The sequence below is a fragment of the Oncorhynchus keta genome, chromosome 5 (genome assembly GCF_023373465.1).
Source record: "Oncorhynchus keta strain PuntledgeMale-10-30-2019 chromosome 5, Oket_V2, whole genome shotgun sequence".
Classification (NCBI taxonomy): domain Eukaryota; kingdom Metazoa; phylum Chordata; class Actinopteri; order Salmoniformes; family Salmonidae; genus Oncorhynchus; species Oncorhynchus keta.
The window spans coordinates 14,829,053-14,845,879 of record NC_068425.1 but is presented as its reverse complement, the minus strand read 5'-3'; the positions used below and the strand labels follow the sequence as shown (position 1 = coordinate 14,845,879).

Below are 16,827 nucleotides of genomic sequence, written 5' to 3'. Positions count from 1 at the left end.
GTTTATTTGTAGATTTCTTGGGCACGCCGCGCACGCTGTCATGTCTGCAGCAGACCAGCAGAGGACGCTGGTAAACTGTATTTGTGTTGGAGACTCAACTATTTTCCCCCCCAATTGCCCTCAAAAACAACAAAAAACAAAACCATCAAAAGGGCAGACTTTGGCAAATAACCCAAATCCACTGCGCAATGCTTAAGGCTGCCAAAAACCCCTTCTCAAAATCAAATCGCCTGCTGCCAATGCCATCAACATTATAAACACTTGAATCTGGTCTATTAATTACCTCATGCATTAGAAATGTTCCATTACGATTTCCAATCGTATGCCTATTGTATGTGACATAGGCCTATTGTAAACTAAAGTTGTGAGTTATTAACATGTTCGTCTTGATTTGGCTATGTCGCGAAGAATATAGATTTTGCCTCCGAAGAATCCATCATATTTTACATTTTGACACAGTTGACCCCATTGATTGATTGGTTTTGATTGATTTACTGGTCTATTGATATGATGTCAATTTTAAAAAGGTATGTGAAATTACGAAATGTACCTTCATTGTGATATACAAAAATTTGTTTAAATAAGTGAAACTAACGCATTGATGAAATTGAGACTGTATGGCCAATGAATGCCCCATGTATGGCCCATGGTACAAACAGGATAATGACAATCAGCATGACTTTCTTACAAAAAGGTCAAATGTTCAGAATGTGCCTTTATATGCTATTAATAGCCAATTGACCTCAAACAAGGAAAGTGACTCTGATGTCGTAGGGCATACTATCCCGGAAATATGATCTGAATCGAAGTACATGCATACCATCCCAGTGCCACGCTAACTGAGCGACTAGGGTGGAACCAGAACACTGTGATACAACTGACGCGTGTTTCCTTTGAGATATGCAGAGACAAAGATAGATGCCCTTTCTCAATATGCACCCCACCTCTTGTTAGAGCACCAAATCGTCCAAATATGAGCTCACTGCTAGACAAGTTTAAATTCACATTATTTCCAATTGTGTGTTCGTTTTCTAGGCATATATACAGTACAAGTCAAACATTTTGACACACCTACTCATTCAAGGGTTTTTATTTATTTGTACAATTTTGTAGAATAATAGTGAAGACATAAAATATGAAATAACACATATGCAATCATGTAGTAACGAAAAAAGTGTTAAACAAATCAAAATATATTTTATATTTGAGATTCCTCAAAGTAGCCACCCTTGTGGCATGGTAGGGGTGATATACAGATGATAGCCCTATTTAAATGATCAAGCCCATATTCTGTCAAGAACACCTCAAACAAGCAAAGATAATAAACAGTCCATCATTACTTTAAGACACAAAGGTCAATCAATGTGGAACATTTCCAGAACTTTGAAAGTTTCCTCATGTGCAGTCGCAAATCATGGCTACCACAGCATTCTGCAGCAATATACCATCCCATCTGATTTTGGCTTAGTGGGACTATCATTTGTTTTTCAACAGGAAAATGACCCAACACACCTCCAGGCTGTGTAAGGGCTAGTTGAACAAGAAGGAAAGTGATGAGTGCTGCATCAGATGACCTGGCCTCCACCAAATGGAGATGGATTGGGATGAGTTGGACCGCAGAGGGAAGGAAAAGCAGCCTACAAGTGCTTAGTATGTATGGGAATTGCTTCAAGACTGTTGGAAAAGCATTCCAGGTGAAGGTGAATGTGAATGTGAATGTGACAGGTAGCCTAGTGGTTAGAGTGTTGGGCCAGTAACCAAAAGGTTGCTGTATCGAATCCCCGATCTGTCGTTCTGCCCCTGAACAAGGCAGTTAACCCACTGTTCCCCGGTCGGCTGTCATTGTAAATAATAATTTGCTCTTAACTTACTTGCCTAGTTAAATAAAGGTTACAAAAATAGAAAAATGCTAAGAGTGTGCAAAGCTGTCATCAAGGCAAAGGGTGGCTATTTGAAGAATCTCAAATATAAAATATATTTTTGGATTTGTTTAACACTTTTTTTGGTTCCATATTCCATATGTGTTATTTCATAGTTTTGATGTCTTCACTATTATTCTACAATTTAGGAAAATAGCAAAAATATAGAAAAACCCTTGAATGTGTAGGTGTGTCCAAACTTTTGACTGATACTGTTTATGCAAATTCTGCCTACCCGAGGCAAATAAAAGTTCACCTGGGCAACATGATTGACTACCTTACTTTTCCTACAGACGTGTATTAGAAAACAAGGAACGTTTTGATGTAACTACTATAACATAATACTGATGAATATATTGATCATTCCGTTGATAAGAATTCGTTGCTACATGTGATAGTTGACCAAATATACCCTCTATCGTGACCCCAGAGTCAAAGAGAGGTTTCTCAACCTCACTTAGGCCAAAGTAAAGTAGACTTGGCTACATTTTCTAATGGCTCCTATTTTACTGCCCCCTCAAACAGAATGAAGTGAAGAGCATGGACCTGTGCTCAACAATATATTTTATTATTCATACAAAATGTCCTCTATAATAAAATATATATGTGTATTCCACTATAGAACATGTATTTAGTTGTACTGTCTGCATAGCGCAGAGATTACCACAGTCAGGAACTCCTGCCAGGCCGCTTGGACGTCTGGCGTGAAGCCTCGCCTCATCTGGGAGGCCAGAACAACGGTGAGGCAGTCGCCCAGCAGCTGGGAGAAGGAAACGATTGAAACGTTAGTCATTTATTTGCAACAGCAGTATCCTCTTTGTCAGGAATTGTGAAAAACTGAGTTTAAATGTATTTGGCTAAGGTGTATGTAAACTTCCGACTTCAACTGTACATCGATTTTGAGAATTAATAATATATACCCATTGATTCTTAAATAATATAACTTGTAAAGACCTCATGAGCTCAGTTCAACTGTCGTACCCCATCAGAACCCAAAATATAAGATTATTTTACTCTGATTGCAAACAAATTAAATGTAAACAGACACTGCATAGCCTCAAAACATGGTTAAAACTATAATTTTGATATCATGGATAGTCAGTCCTTGCATCCATAGCTCTGTCTACGATTTTGAGAGTGGTCACATCTCTCTATGCCCACCCCGCAGCTTTTTACCAAAACAGACCATGACTACTTTGTCATTGTTTCAACTAAGGATTCTAGCTTTATCCAGATCAACATGAGATACATTTTTGTTTATTAATAACAATAAATCAGTTAGTCAAAAGAACCCTATAAAATACAAAATACATTTATCAGAAGCACCTCCTGTCCTTGACAACTTTGACTTTAGGAAATTGTATTTTATAAATACTACCAATCCATTCATAATATATACATAGTCCTAATTAGCCTAATTATCTAATATATATTACTTTGTTATATCAAATCGTTTTTTCCATTTTGTTTATGTGGTCCTATGTCAAATAGTTTGTTCAATCTTGTTAATCAATAGCAAGTTCTAAGCGAGCCATTTGATGATCTATAGGCTAATATTTCGACTTTGTTCCCCTTCTCTGATTTTATTTATTTACTTCTAAACGTTTACTGCTAACTTCTCTAAGCACCGCTTTGTGTGGAAATGTTTGTCATATAGTTTCCATTTTCTTGAGGAATACCTTTTTGACTTTCGATGTCTTTCAGACTTGCAAACAGCAACTTATTTAATCATATCAGGTCCTATGCTCTACAAAACAACGAATTAAAAACCAAAGTAAAGACCAAAAAACGTAATTATGGGTGTTTTAACATTTAATTATATTTTACAACAATACAGAGCTGAGCACAGTGCTGATCAATGCTGCAATCCGTCTGGTCTGATCCTTCTGTCCACATCTTATCGGTACTTCTCAGACAGAGCCCGGCCCACCGCTGCCAGGAACTTGTCCATGGCCACATGAGCTTCGGGGTTGAAATCATTGGGGAACAAGATAGCCAGCACCACCAAGATGTTGTGGGACAGGATCTACAGGACAATAGGAATGGACATTAGTACGCTACATGTTTTAATATGATATTTTATTTAATAATCTACGTTGTCCATTTTACTGTAAAGAGTACCCGATATATTTTAAATGCATTTTACCTATACATTTTCATTTGGTGTCAACGGTAAACAAATTATTATAAATAATGATGTGACTGTCCTGACCTTGAAGTTGGCGGGATCGACACGCAGCTTGAAGGCATGCAGCTCGCTGAGGGCGAGGAGACCTGCGCTGATGTCGTCGATGCTGGCCACGGCTAAACTGATGCCTCCCATGATGGTCCCACCGTGCTTCCTGACTGGGGCAGAACCGGGGCTCAGGTCCTTCCAGTGGGAGAAGTAGGTCTTGGTTTGGGGGTACACAACCAGCGTCCTGCACCGGAAGAAAAAAAACATGTCAAGAAAGATGGAACACTAACTCCAAACAGTCTACATTTTTACTTCAAAAACAGCTATAAGATTAGCAGCACGACAGCCATTACCTAGACAGAGCATCGCAGCCGATGTCTTCAGCTTTGCCGGCCACCTTGGCCCAGAAGGCCTTGACCATTTTCTTGTCCTTAGCGGTGAGACTCATGGTTGTAGTTAAAGACGATGCTGGAGTAGAAGTTCAGTGATGAGCTCTTACAAACGAAGACTTTTTATATTAGCCGCGAGCCCCACCCAATGCAGGCCCACCTCCAAGATAAACAAGATACAACATGCCTTTTGTTAATGTTCAATAGGCACAATCCCTCACAAGTTATTACATTTCTGATTATTTTACTGGACAAAAACACGAGTTGGTACAATCCTCCATACAAGACGTACAAAGACATTGTTAGCACCTTCTGAGCAGCACACAATATCAAACATAAAACACACAGGGTAGAGATGGATAAAACATATATATCTATATATACATGATTATGACAGTCATTGAAGTCTACGAAGTTTTTAGTATTAGAGATGTGTTGAGAGGTTTTTTAATGCTGGTAGTTTTCACAAGGGAGTCAGTAATTTCCATATTTTATTTCAGTACAAAATCATTCAATATTCGTTTATTTATTTATCACTCTGGCTTTATGGTATTTAACCAATAAAGATAAGTCTAATTGTATTGTCATTAGCTAAATTGCCTGTATCATAAGTAAGAAATAGAAGCCTGTATTCAGAAATATGGAGAAGTTGACAGTAGAGATGCATTATCCCCAAATAGACTGGAATAGTGCAACTATAAAAATAAATATTAAATGGGTTTGACCTTACTAGCACAGCAAGAACATAGAGGTGAAATATCAATTAATTTGTTTAGAAATATATTACAAGGATAAAAATTATGTAATATCGTAGTAGGCTATTTAATATATCTTAGAAATATATTAATATCGTAGTTATATCGTACTAATATCTGACTATAGGCATACACAGAGATAGTTGAAAAATGTTTCTCAAAGTAATTGAATCCCCAACAAGTGTAATTAATGTGCAATAGGTCTATATCTTCAGATAGTAGGCATATTACACATGTATTTGCATGTGTTGAGAATGGTATATTTCCCCACTATTTGGGGCTTATTTTTGTTAATATTTCTAATAATGTAATAATTGGTATGTAACCTAATACTTAAATTGATGATTTTAGGACAGTGTATTATTGTAAAATTGCTTTTAAACATATATGGTAAACGGTAAAACTTCACATTATTATCTCAGTAAAATCTGTGACTTTTGGCTTATACAGCCCCTTACCATGACCCCACCCATCGCTGTCTTTAGGGAGGAGCGTCCCGATCCTTTTAAAAACGCTGCTCAAACGAAGACAAAGTGTATATGATTCGTTAGCCTCTGCGAAAGAAACTTCAACAGCTAGCAACATGGTTCAGTGGACAGACTTTGAGCGCGCCACCATTCAGAGCGTCTTCGAGAAGATGGACTACGATGACGTTGGGCCCGCGGCTCTTTCCAGGTAGTGCGTTTAAAACTGTGGTCTACAAATTATTGTAATTAGTCATGTTATTTTATTGTTATTATATTATTATGCGCTTGTTATTATGATTTTCAAGACGAAGTCGTACTTGAGACAAGCATGTAATTAACGCGTAATTGACATCTGCAAATTACACATTCATTGATTTCCGGAAGATATGTGTGTATGCAGATATCACGTTTGTGTAATTCTTAACTGTTTATTATTTCTACAGGTGTCTGGTCGTGTACCCCTGGACCCAGAGGTATTTCGGTAACTTTGGAAACCTGTACAACGCCGCTGCTATTCAGGGAAACCCAATGGTCGCCGCTCACGGAAAGACGGTCCTGCGCGGACTGGACCGGGCTGTCAAGAACATGGATGACATCAAGGCCACCTACGCAGAGTTGAGCGTGCTGCACTCCGAGAAATTGCGGGTGGATCCAGACAACTTCCGGGTAAATTGAAATGTTCTACTTCACACAAAGTACTTGCCTATCTATGGTGTGGCATAGATGGTGTGGCAGAATGCGTTTTCTTACGATGGTGTGGCAGAATGCGTTTTCTTACAATGGTGTGGCAGAATGCGTTTTCTTACTTGTCCATTTGCTTCTTTCTTTTGCAGCTGCTGGCTGACTGCCTTACTATTGTCGTTGCTGCAAGAATGGGTGCTGACTTCACCGCTGATGTCCAGGGCGCTTTCCAGAAGTTCCTGGCCGTCGTTGTGAGCTCCCTGGGCAGACAGTACCACTAGAGCCCCTCCACTCCGAGACGGACGACCACCAGAGTACCAACAAGCGCTGATCATTTGTTTAGAGGCACATGTTGTTCCTTCTACTAAAGCAAATAAAATCTTCCACAAATTAATATTTGTTTAATCTGTGCCTTATTGTCTTGCATGAACATCAATATGGTGGCACATATGCATTATGAACTAAGTGTATAAATATTTCAACCTTGTTAATCAGATATTGATAATGTGCGATATACAAATATTTAGCAAATAACTAAAATATTTGCCAATTAACCACACTGACATGTTACATGTGCATGAACTAACCAATGCAACTAATAAATACAACCTTGTGTTTAATGGTGCTTGAATTAATACAATGCGTTTAAATGATATCAGGACTGCAATGATTAATTCCTGATTCAACACACAATCATCTAACTCAAAAGTTCAAGTAAACTTCTCATAACAGTTCTGGTATTCAATGTTAGGTTCATGTATTTGTGTGGCGAGAAATTGTTGAGTGATCGAGAGTTTAAACCTAGACTCCCAAGTTGCTACAGTTGAAGTCGGAAGATTACATACACTTATGTTGGAGTTATTAAAACTCGTTTTTCAACCACTCCACAAATATCTTGTTAACAAACTATAGTTTTGGCAAGTCGGTTGGACATCTACTTTGTGCATGACACAAGTCATTTTTCCAACAATTGTTTACAGACAGATTAGTTCACTTATAGTTCACTGTATCACAATTCCAGTGGGTCAGAAGTTTACATACACTAAGTTGACTGTGCCTTTAAACAGCTTGGAAAATTCCAGAAAATGATGTCATGGCTTTAGAAGCTTCTGACAGGCTAATTGACATAATTTGAGTCAATTGGAGGTGTACCTGTGTATGGATTTCAAGGCCTACCTTCAAACTCAGTGCCTCTTTGCTTCACATCATAGGACAATCAAAAGAAATCAGCCAAGACCTCAGAAACAAAAATGTCGACCTCTACAAGTCTGGTTCATTCTTGGGAGCAATTTCCAAGATTGTAAAGTGGAAGATCTGATGTGTGGGACCGGTACAGGTGGCACCGGGCTGATGACACGCACCTCAGGGCGAGTGCGAGGAGGAGGCACAGAACGTACTGTACTGTGGAGGCGCACTCAGTAAGGAAGAAGCCACTGCTCCAAAACCGCCATAAAAAAGCCAGACTACAGTTTGCAACTGCACATGGGGACAAAGATCGTACTTTTTGGAGAAATGTCCTCTGGTCTGATGTAACAAAAATAGAACTGTTTGGTCATAATGACCATCGTTATGTTTGGAGGAAAAAGGGGGAGGCTTGCAAGCCAAAGAACACCATCCCAACCGTGAAGCAAGGGGGTGGCAGCATCATTTTGTGGGGGTGCTTTGCTGCAGGAGGGACTGGTGCGCTTCACAAAATAGATGGAATAGAGGAATATTATGTGGATATATTGAAGCAACATCTCAAGACATCAGTCAGGAAGTTAATGCTTGGTCACAAATGGGTCTTCCAAATGTACAATGACCCCAAGTATACTTCCAAAGTTGTGGCAACATGGCTTAAGGACAACAAAGTCAACGTATTGGAGTGGCCATCACAAAGCCCTGACCTCAATCTTATAGAAAATGTGTGGGCAGAACTGAAAAAGCATGTGCGAGCAAGGAGGCCTACAAACCTCATTCATTTACTGTCTGGAGGAATGGGCCAAAGTTCACCCAACTTATTGTGGGAAGCTTGTGGAAGGCTACCCAAAACGTTTGACCCAAGTTTAACAATTTAAAGACAATGCTACCAAATACTAATTGAGTGTACAGTATGTAAACTTCTGACCCACTGGGAATGTGATGAAATAAATTAAAGCTGAAATAAATCATTCTCTCTACTATTATTCTAACATTAACATTTCTTAAAATTAAGTGGTGATCCTAACTGACATAAGACAGGGAATTTTAAGTTGGATTAATCCTCTTGGATGTAAATCAATGAGTGCCGGTGTTCTTGATGTCGTCCATATTCTACACAGCTCGCTCGATGCCATTCAGCACATGCCTGGCAAATGTTTTATTGCCCATGATAGCCGCTGCACTGTTTAAGTCTCCAAAGGTTCCAAAGTACCTCTGAGTCCATGGATATACAATAAGACACCTGGAAAATACAAATTATATTCTAAGATACATATTATAAATTAAGCAATTTCATTCAATGAATCCATATAAATATAGTTATTAGGATGAAACTACAAAAACCATTACAGTGGCTAATGTTTGGTAGCTGCTGAGACAAAGTGTGCCCTCATCATCAGTACGATTTCTCTAAATGTTGGAGCTGTTCTTCAGCACCACCAAGTTCATCCTGACCATCGCTGTCTCTATGCTGCATCCTGACCGATTAGCGGAGCTGTCCTTTCAGCACAACATTTTCACAGTCTAAAGAGAATCCTTGTGTTGTCGTGTTATGGCCAAATGTTGACAAAGTATAAGCTTAAATTGTGACACAGGCTTTGACCCTACTGTCCAGCTCTAAAGTTTTGTGGACTGCTGTTTTCATTCTGTTGAGAATGGGAGTTCACTCATTGTCGTTGAATCTGGCAGTCCGTCGGACTAATTTGGGTTTGGCAGATGCCAGGAAAACGCTACCTGTCCGATTGCATAGTGCCTACTGTAAAGTTTGGTGGAGGAGGAATGGGTCTGGGGATGTTTTTCATGGTTTGGGCTAGGCCCCTTAGTTCCAGTGAAGGGAAATCTTAACGCTACAACATGCGTTAAGACAATTCTGTGCTTCCAACATTGGGGCAACAGTTTGGAGAAGGCCCTTTCCTGTTTCAGCATGACATTTCCCCCATGCACAAAGTGAGGTCCATACAGAAATGGTTTGTCGAGATCTGTGTGGAAGAACTCTGACCACAACCTCACTGAACACCTTTGGGATTAATTGGAATGCCGACTACGAGCCAGGCCTTATAGCCAAAATCAGTGCCTGACCTCACTAATGCTCTTGTTGCTGAATGGAAGCAAGTCCCCACAGCAATGTTCCAACATCAAGTGGAAAGCCTTCCCAGAAGAGTGGAGGCTGTTCTTGCAGCAAAGGGGGGACCAACTCTATATTAATGCCCATGATTTGGGAATGAGGTGTTCGATGAGCAGGTGGATACATACTTTTGGTCATGTAGTGTCAATGGCAAGGAGAAGTAAATCAACATTTCAAAATGAATATATATTAATTTGGTAGATTGTTTTTAATTATGTTGACCTCCTCAGTTATAGGTGGAAGAGGAAGTGTAAACTCCAAACACATTTTCGCTAAAAACAGCTGTTTAGCTGGATAAACAAAGGAATGTCCAAGTCAAGAAACTTAACAGCAGCCAGGAGCACTTGCGGCACTAGCCTATTAGTAGGTCCTTTTTCAAAGCATAGGTCAGATTCTCCAGTGAGTGTTATTGGGCTCAATATTAGGAGTTGAGAAATAAAGTTGACATAATAAAACAAATATATGCTCCTCTTTTCTACTCTCGGTATGCCATTCAACATTCGTTTATTCTGTTTTGCCAGCGATATTCACAACATTCTAAATAAAATAATAATAACAAATCCACTAAAAGAAAGAAGAAAATAACGGTTGAATAACCTTGCCATACGCCCATAACTTTTTTTTTTATCTATACTTGGCTGTGTGCCATGAGTTGTAAACAACTAAGATGGCACGCTATGATAAGAGATAACCAACGGGTCTCTTTTGGAGGTGGTTTCTGGGCAGCAGCATCGTGCTTGGGCAGATCAGACAATACACAAAAAGGGCCCCAAAAGAGTGAGCTCTATTGAGTTGGTTGGCAGCAAGTCAAGAAGTTGAAGCAACAATGAGTCTCTCCGCTAAGGACAAGGCAATTGTCAAGGCCTTTTTGGCAAGGTTGCCGGCAGGGCAGAGGATGTTGCCAACGAGGCGCTTTCCAGGTAATTACAATTATTGAATTATTAATACAAATAATTGATCAATACAAGTATTTAAGACATTTGATTTACTCGTGAATGGTTGAAAATTCCTTACCATGCACGTGCGTAAAAATGGAACTCGCACATGCACATCAAGTTAAAGATTGGTTAAAAATGCACTTGTTTTCTTTCTCACTAGTAGATTTTTTCCATTAGAAACCGTCCAAGTTTGAATACTGTAATAGCTTAATGTATGGATTTCAATTTTCAGAAACATACTCGTGAAATATGCTTCTAATAATGTTTCTGCTCTCCCTTCACATCCCCAGATCTTCAACCACAACATGCTGGTGACGCTGGCCATGATGTTCCCTGACGACTTCACCCCTGAGGTGCACGTGGCCACGGACAAGTTTCTGGCCCAGTTGGCCCTGGCTCTGTCTGAGAAGTACGGTTAAGCAATGAGACAGATTTCCACTTTACAATCTTTGTAGGGTACAAATTGAAATGAAAAGTTGCAATAAATGAATCCTACGGATCGAATCTCAAACGTTGTTGTCCTTGGTGATTAATCGTAGGCTATATGTGTTTTAATGTTTAGTTACTTATTTATTTAATTGATAGACCTAGATTATTGATATAATTATTGATGATTTAAATAATTACACAAATATATCCACTATCCACAAAGTTGAAAACTACTCCACTGTGGGTCCACATTGGGTTTTTTCTTTATTTTGTTGTACTGTATTATTGATTGTATGTTTTGTTAACTCCATGTGTAACTCTGTGTTGTTGTCTGTTCACACTGCAATGCTTTATCTTGGCCAGGTCGCAGTTGCAAATGAGAACTTGTTCTCAACTAGCCTACCTGGTTAAATAAAGGTGAAATAAAAATAAAATAAAATACATGATATGATATGACCTTACATCCTTATATGATATATGTCATTACTGTTTGTCTTCTGGAGACCTGCATTACCAGTATTTAGACCAGGTTATTATTTCATGAAATAATCAATAAGCCAGAAGCACTGGTCTTGGATCAGATTTCTCACCCAAACGTTACATGAGAATGGCCCAGCTCTTACAGAGAAGACTATTGACTACAATAGGTCATTTATTAGGTTACTTTGCAACATTTAATATTATACAACTTCATACACCAATCATGATTTAAATAATTGCTCAAACGTGCACTTGCTTGAAAAAACATAGGCACACACATCTTGATATCGTAATTTTAAGTCATATTATTCAATAAAATACTATAGTAAAAAAAATGTATTGTGAATGAAAACATGCTTTATCATCAAAAAAATGTAGATTAATAAAAGGAAAATAAATTATTTTAAAAAACACTAAAATGTTTTATTAGGCCTAAATAAAATAAAATAAAAGGCAGGCAACATATTTTCTTTATCGGCTTTTGGCAGAACTTTTTTCTTAATTTGACTTTCTGAAAACCAAAGTGTTAATTATTTGTCTATACATCGGCAGTCACGGGGATATTACACTGTCCATGTTTCCACCAACGACACTTAAATCATTTCAAATATGAATTGGTAATAAATAATGATGATAATTAATGAATGAGCATAAAAGGAACATGAGAACTATCGTTCCTGTCTTGGTGATTTGTTCCTTTCGGTCGTTGTAATTTACAGTAGGCTATGAATGGGCTGGCGTGGTACTGCAATGCATTTCTACAACCATTGTTAACCCAGCCCACTCAAAACAGCTAGACCAATAGTTGGCTTTTGGTGTGGAGACAAAACGCGTATATAAACTGTCCCTTCAGTAGCATGAACAGTACATATCATCTTGAGTGATACATCACAAACGTCAATATGGTTCAGTGGACAGACTTCGAGCGCAAAACAATCCCGAGCATCTTCGAGAAGATGGACTACGATGACGTGGGCCCCGCGGCTCTTTCCAGGTCTTTGCTCTTTGTCATACATCCTTAAAAATAGGCCTACATTTACATTTGACCTCGTGCATATTATATGATTAATGCAGTCACTCATAATCCCATTATTCACTTACAGGTGTCTGGTCGTGTACCCCTGGACCCAGAGGTATTTCGGTAACTTCGGAAACCTGTACAACGCCGCTGCCATCCAGGGAAACCCAATGGTCGCCGCTCACGGAAAGACGGTCCTGCGCGGACTGGACCGGGCTGTCAAGAACATGGATGACATCAAGGCCACCTACGCAGAGCTGAGCGTGCTGCACTCCGAGAAATTGCGCGTGGATCCCGACAACTTCCGGGTAAATTAGTTATACTTTTATACTTCACAAGGTCATATTCTACTCTCAATAGTGTGCCAGAATGCATTTTTATACATGCCAATTTGAATTTTTATTTTGCAGCTGCTGGCTGACTGCTTGACTATTGTCGTTGCTGCAAGAATGGGTGCCGACTTCACCGCTGACGTCCAGGGTGCTTTCCAGAAGTTCCTTGCGGTCGTGGTGAGCTCCCTGGGCAGACAGTACCACTAGAGCGTTCGTTGCTTGCGTCAACAGTAACAGAGCAACATCCAGCGTCCTGCATTGCATGTATCATAAATGTATCGATTCTAAAGGGAAAATAAAGTGCTAAATCGAAAATATATTTGTTATCGCTTTCATTATGTGCTGATATCTCAAAGTACAGAAACCCAGCAGGTGTAGAAGCACAGTGGCTAGGAATAATTCCCTAGAAAGGCTAGAACCTAGGAAGAAACCTAGAGAGGAACCAGGCTGGTTCGAAAGCACCCAATTCTCTGTCCAACCAAAAGCACGAAAATTGTCCTAAAATACATTTCACACACATGAACTATTATAACATACACGAGGGGTAAATTCCATAAATAGCGTTAGAATGACAACCCTATTAATGATGTAGGCTACAGCAGCCGAGAGGTAGGTAAAATTGTGGTTTCTTCCCTGTCCTCTCTCTGGCTAATGATGAAGAACTGTAGGCTACATGTGTGCTGGGGAGGCCGGTTGGAGTCTTGGAGCATCAGAATGTATATAAAATGGGAAAAAATCGAAATGAACTGTGTCTGCATTGATGTTCATAAAACTCCACCGACCTGCTATTACGCATTGGAATCCAGAACTATATGTGAACACTTGGTCACAGCAATGCCGAGGACACCCAAACCAGAGTGGCCACCGCAAAGCCCAAGTGCCTGACCCTCCCTGGAAGTTGCCGTAGCCCTGCTTAAGATATTTAGCCTGTGTTGGCTATTGGTTTAGACCCAGGACATGGGGTGACGCAGAGCATGGGGTGACGCACAATTGGCCCAGCGTCGTCCGGGTTAGGGGAGGGTTTGGCCAGGGTAGGCCGTCATTGTAAAATAATAATTTGTTATTAACTGACTTGCCTAGTTAAATAAAGGCTAAATGTTCTAGCTTGGTAGGCTATGTCGTGGTGGGAAAATTGAAATGTATATTGGGCCAAGTTGGAAGTGCATTTAGATCATAGTTTATTGAGATGCATAAATACACCAAATGTAACGGATTTCCTCCTCTTCGTCTGAGGAGGAGTAAGGATCGGACCAAAGCACAGAATAAAGAATAAAAGAACAGAACTATGGTCAGAACGTGACACCACAGCAAAAGCATGATTTTATGACTGTTTTAAAACGAATTTCCTTTCATTCTATGTAGTAATGATTTACGTGCGCTATTTAATCAATTGATATATTGATTCAATATTTGCAAATAAATAATATGAATGGATTATTTACCCCTATGTTTTATTTTATTCTGTAATAGGGTATATTGTAACCATGTGTTCAAGCTAATCAAATCAAAGTTTATTTAGCGCTGTCCTTTTGGAACCATGAAGGGCACTCCAATCGTTTACAATAACATCAAGATCTGTTCCTTAAGCCTAATAGTCTTACTCATCACGTATTATTATTATTACAAATAGAAGATTATCACTTCTCACAATGGTGCTCGTTTAGTAAAGCTAGATCAAAGCTGAATCAATGTCTCGTAAGATCACGTAACGATTCATTATTATTTATATTTCTATAGGCTATAGGCTAATGTTACTAATGTTAGTTCTATAGGCTAATGTTACTGTTCCACCAAAAACACCTCATCATTTGTAATGAGATTTTAGAATGGTTAGCTGAAGCTGAATAGTACAAACAAAACAAAACAAAGTATCATGCGCCAACACTAAACAGGATATATGCTTTGATTGAAACAAAATACAAGAAAGGCTTTGGGTCTGTTAACACCATCTGCTCTAAACAGTCATTCAACAAGATCAAAATACATAGACTATTTCCATGAAACTAATTAAGACCTATCAAATTATTGGAATAAAGACGCAGTTTTGCCGGTAATAACTATCATCCACGATTGACAGTGATGATGGCCTATTTTGAAATGAGGTATGCCTAGCTTAGTGTTTGAGGGAATTACAAATATAAAATGTTCTTGAGACAACATGTGTGGGCATAAGCAGACGTTGCAATTGGAAGATGCATGTTATAACAGGGCTCTCCAAACCTATTCTGTTTGTGTCATGTTTAATTGATGCATAATGCTAAGCCTGGCTGTTTTCGCCACACAATTGTTTACATTGCAAAATCCGCTTTCCCTTTAAATAAAAACGATCAAGATAAACAGTTGTTGATGACGGTATTTTTATTCCATGATTCATATCATACAACATGTGCAAATTTATGATCAACACAGAAAACCGAGAGGATTTATCTTCTCGCCTTTTAACGATACTTCTCGGAAAGCGCCAGGGCCAACTTGGCGAGGAACTTGTCCACAGACACGTGCACCTCAGGGGTAAAGTCGTCAGGGAACAGCATGGCCAGCACCACCAGGATGTTGTGGTTGATGATCTGTAGATGTAGAGGGAATAGAGATATTATTATGAAGCGTTTTAGGCCTAGTCCATATGCAAAATATAGTGTTTCTGAAGATTCAATTGGAACCTTCACAAAATACATACATAGGACTCAAATTTGGACACGGTTGCCGCTGTGATATTTTGAGAAAGGGTGAATCGTTTTATTGATTCAGTAAGTTATTTAGTCACCTTGAAGTTGGCGGGATCCACACGCAGCGTGAAGGCGTGAAGCTCGCTGAGGGTCAGAAGACCACCGGCCAGGTCGTCGATCTTGGTCACCGCTTCCAGGACGCCTCCCATGACGGTCAGACCGTGCTTCTTGACGGGAGCAGAGCCGGGGCTCAGGTCCGTCCAGTGGGAGAAGTAGGTCTTGGTCTGGGGGTACACCACCAGGGTCCTGGAAATAAAAACATGTGATTATGTATTATGATTTAACGTGCGTAAATGCACCGCATAACTCTGTTACAGAACAATCAGTTCAATATATAAAGATGCCGTTACCTAGAGAGAGCCTCATTTCCGATGTCCTCTGCTTTGCAAGACACCTTTCCAAAAAAGGCTGTCACGATCTGTTTGTCCTTGGCTGTGAGACTCATTCTAGCGGTTTCTAGGACACAAGATATTGCTGGTGCCATAAGAGTGGACACTGGGAGTATTTATATGGTCTCTAAAGATCTCTTTGGCTTAGCTCCACCTTCAACTGGAAGTCATTGGATGTACACAATGTAGAGTTTGGTGATAGCCATCAGTTATGTACCATCAATATATTGCTATTGCATTATGATCAATCACAAATGTTACCCTTTACGCACGGATATAGAGTATGTGTAAGTGTCATGTGCTTCAAATTGTCATGAATGTAAAGGCTACATTATGCATGATGCAACAATGTCTTTTATACTTTTTATAATATAATGAATACTGTAAGCTGGACGTTTTATGCACAAGGAATGGTCTTTGGAATATGTCTGATTGCTATTATTTTGGCTATTTAGGCGTTCATTTGTTTTATTGACTCTTTCATTGATTCATTCGTTTATGTCATCATTAATTAATTAATTGGATAATACATTCATTCATTCAGTAAATAGACCTACTCCAATGACCAAAATGTACAGAAGGTACTTCTCATTCATCTGACCCTGTTTTGTCAAGGGTGGTACCAAACAAATGATAATGGACATCTCGTTGGCAAAGGTTGAGTGCCAAGATTGCTTTCTTATCTCTGCAACAGCAAGGCAACACTTTTGTTCACCCCTTCCGGTAAGGTGTGTTGAAGGTTGATTTACATTTTCTCAGTAGGTCAGTAGTTACGGTTAGGCCAGGTCTGTCGTTCAAGTCACATGCTGCTGAATATCTATAGT

General features: G+C 39.3%; 5 protein-coding genes across 5 annotated transcripts in view; 3 read left to right on the top strand and 2 right to left on the bottom strand.

The window, feature by feature from the left end:
* The window catches only part of LOC118365368 (KN motif and ankyrin repeat domain-containing protein 2-like), a 29,118-nt gene extending 26,933 nt beyond the window's left edge, over positions 1–2,185 (top strand). Inside the window, exon 13 of the mRNA XM_052518794.1 lies at positions 1,495–2,185. Within this exon, the coding sequence (XP_052374754.1) occupies positions 1,495–1,527 (33 nt within the window). The 3' untranslated portion in view covers positions 1,528–2,185. The remainder of the gene's footprint in view (positions 1–1,494) is intronic.
* Positions 2,186–3,502: 1,317 nt separating this feature from the next.
* Positions 3,503–4,629, bottom strand: LOC118365399 (hemoglobin embryonic subunit alpha-like). Its single transcript, XM_035747573.2, has 3 exons — positions 4,449–4,629; positions 4,132–4,339; positions 3,503–3,945 (listed from the first exon to the last, which is right to left on the bottom strand). The coding sequence occupies exons 1-3, from the start codon at positions 4,541–4,543 to the stop codon at positions 3,817–3,819; spliced, it is 432 nt and encodes a 143-aa protein (XP_035603466.2). The 5' UTR covers positions 4,544–4,629; the 3' UTR covers positions 3,503–3,816.
* Positions 4,630–5,797: 1,168 nt separating this feature from the next.
* On the top strand, positions 5,798–6,763 carry LOC118365386 (hemoglobin subunit beta-like). Its single transcript, XM_035747562.2, has 3 exons — positions 5,798–5,914; positions 6,150–6,372; positions 6,540–6,763. The coding sequence occupies exons 1-3, from the start codon at positions 5,823–5,825 to the stop codon at positions 6,666–6,668; spliced, it is 444 nt and encodes a 147-aa protein (XP_035603455.1). The 5' UTR covers positions 5,798–5,822; the 3' UTR covers positions 6,669–6,763.
* Positions 6,764–12,403: 5,640 nt separating this feature from the next.
* Positions 12,404–13,198, top strand: LOC118365390 (hemoglobin subunit beta-like). Its single transcript, XM_035747565.1, has 3 exons — positions 12,404–12,532; positions 12,642–12,864; positions 12,967–13,198. Exons 1-3 carry the CDS (start codon positions 12,441–12,443, stop codon positions 13,093–13,095), a joined length of 444 nt encoding a protein of 147 aa, XP_035603458.1. The 5' UTR covers positions 12,404–12,440; the 3' UTR covers positions 13,096–13,198.
* A 2,043-nt stretch (positions 13,199–15,241) lies between these two features.
* Positions 15,242–16,059, bottom strand: LOC118365400 (hemoglobin subunit alpha-2-like). Its single transcript, XM_035747574.2, has 3 exons — positions 15,965–16,059; positions 15,653–15,860; positions 15,242–15,455 (listed from the first exon to the last, which is right to left on the bottom strand). Exons 1-3 carry the CDS (start codon positions 16,057–16,059, stop codon positions 15,327–15,329), a joined length of 432 nt encoding a protein of 143 aa, XP_035603467.1. The 3' UTR covers positions 15,242–15,326.
* Between the last annotated feature and the right edge of the window lie 768 nt (positions 16,060–16,827).

Excerpts from the sequence above, each read along its gene's own strand:
- LOC118365390 (XM_035747565.1), top strand. The coding sequence starts at position 12,441 with ATGGTTCAGTGGACAGACTTCGAGCGCAAAACAATCCCGAGCATCTTC. Across the intron at positions 12,533-12,641 it reads GGCCCCGCGGCTCTTTCCAG|GTGTCTGGTCGTGTACCCCT; the intron begins GTCTTTGCTCTT and ends ATTCACTTACAG. Across the intron at positions 12,865-12,966 it reads TGGATCCCGACAACTTCCGG|CTGCTGGCTGACTGCTTGAC; the intron begins GTAAATTAGTTA and ends TTTATTTTGCAG.
- LOC118365386 (XM_035747562.2), top strand. The coding sequence starts at position 5,823 with ATGGTTCAGTGGACAGACTTTGAGCGCGCCACCATTCAGAGCGTCTTC. Across the intron at positions 5,915-6,149 it reads GGGCCCGCGGCTCTTTCCAG|GTGTCTGGTCGTGTACCCCT; the intron begins GTAGTGCGTTTA and ends TTATTTCTACAG. Across the intron at positions 6,373-6,539 it reads TGGATCCAGACAACTTCCGG|CTGCTGGCTGACTGCCTTAC; the intron begins GTAAATTGAAAT and ends TTTCTTTTGCAG.
- LOC118365400 (XM_035747574.2), bottom strand. The coding sequence starts at position 16,059 with ATGAGTCTCACAGCCAAGGACAAACAGATCGTGACAGCCTTTTTTGGA. Across the intron at positions 15,861-15,964 it reads GGAAATGAGGCTCTCTCTAG|GACCCTGGTGGTGTACCCCC; the intron begins GTAACGGCATCT and ends TTTTATTTCCAG. Across the intron at positions 15,456-15,652 it reads TGGATCCCGCCAACTTCAAG|ATCATCAACCACAACATCCT; the intron begins GTGACTAAATAA and ends CTACATCTACAG.
- LOC118365399 (XM_035747573.2), bottom strand. The coding sequence starts at position 4,543 with ATGAGTCTCACCGCTAAGGACAAGAAAATGGTCAAGGCCTTCTGGGCC. Across the intron at positions 4,340-4,448 it reads GGCTGCGATGCTCTGTCTAG|GACGCTGGTTGTGTACCCCC; the intron begins GTAATGGCTGTC and ends CTTCCGGTGCAG. Across the intron at positions 3,946-4,131 it reads TCGATCCCGCCAACTTCAAG|ATCCTGTCCCACAACATCTT; the intron begins GTCAGGACAGTC and ends ATTGTCCTGTAG.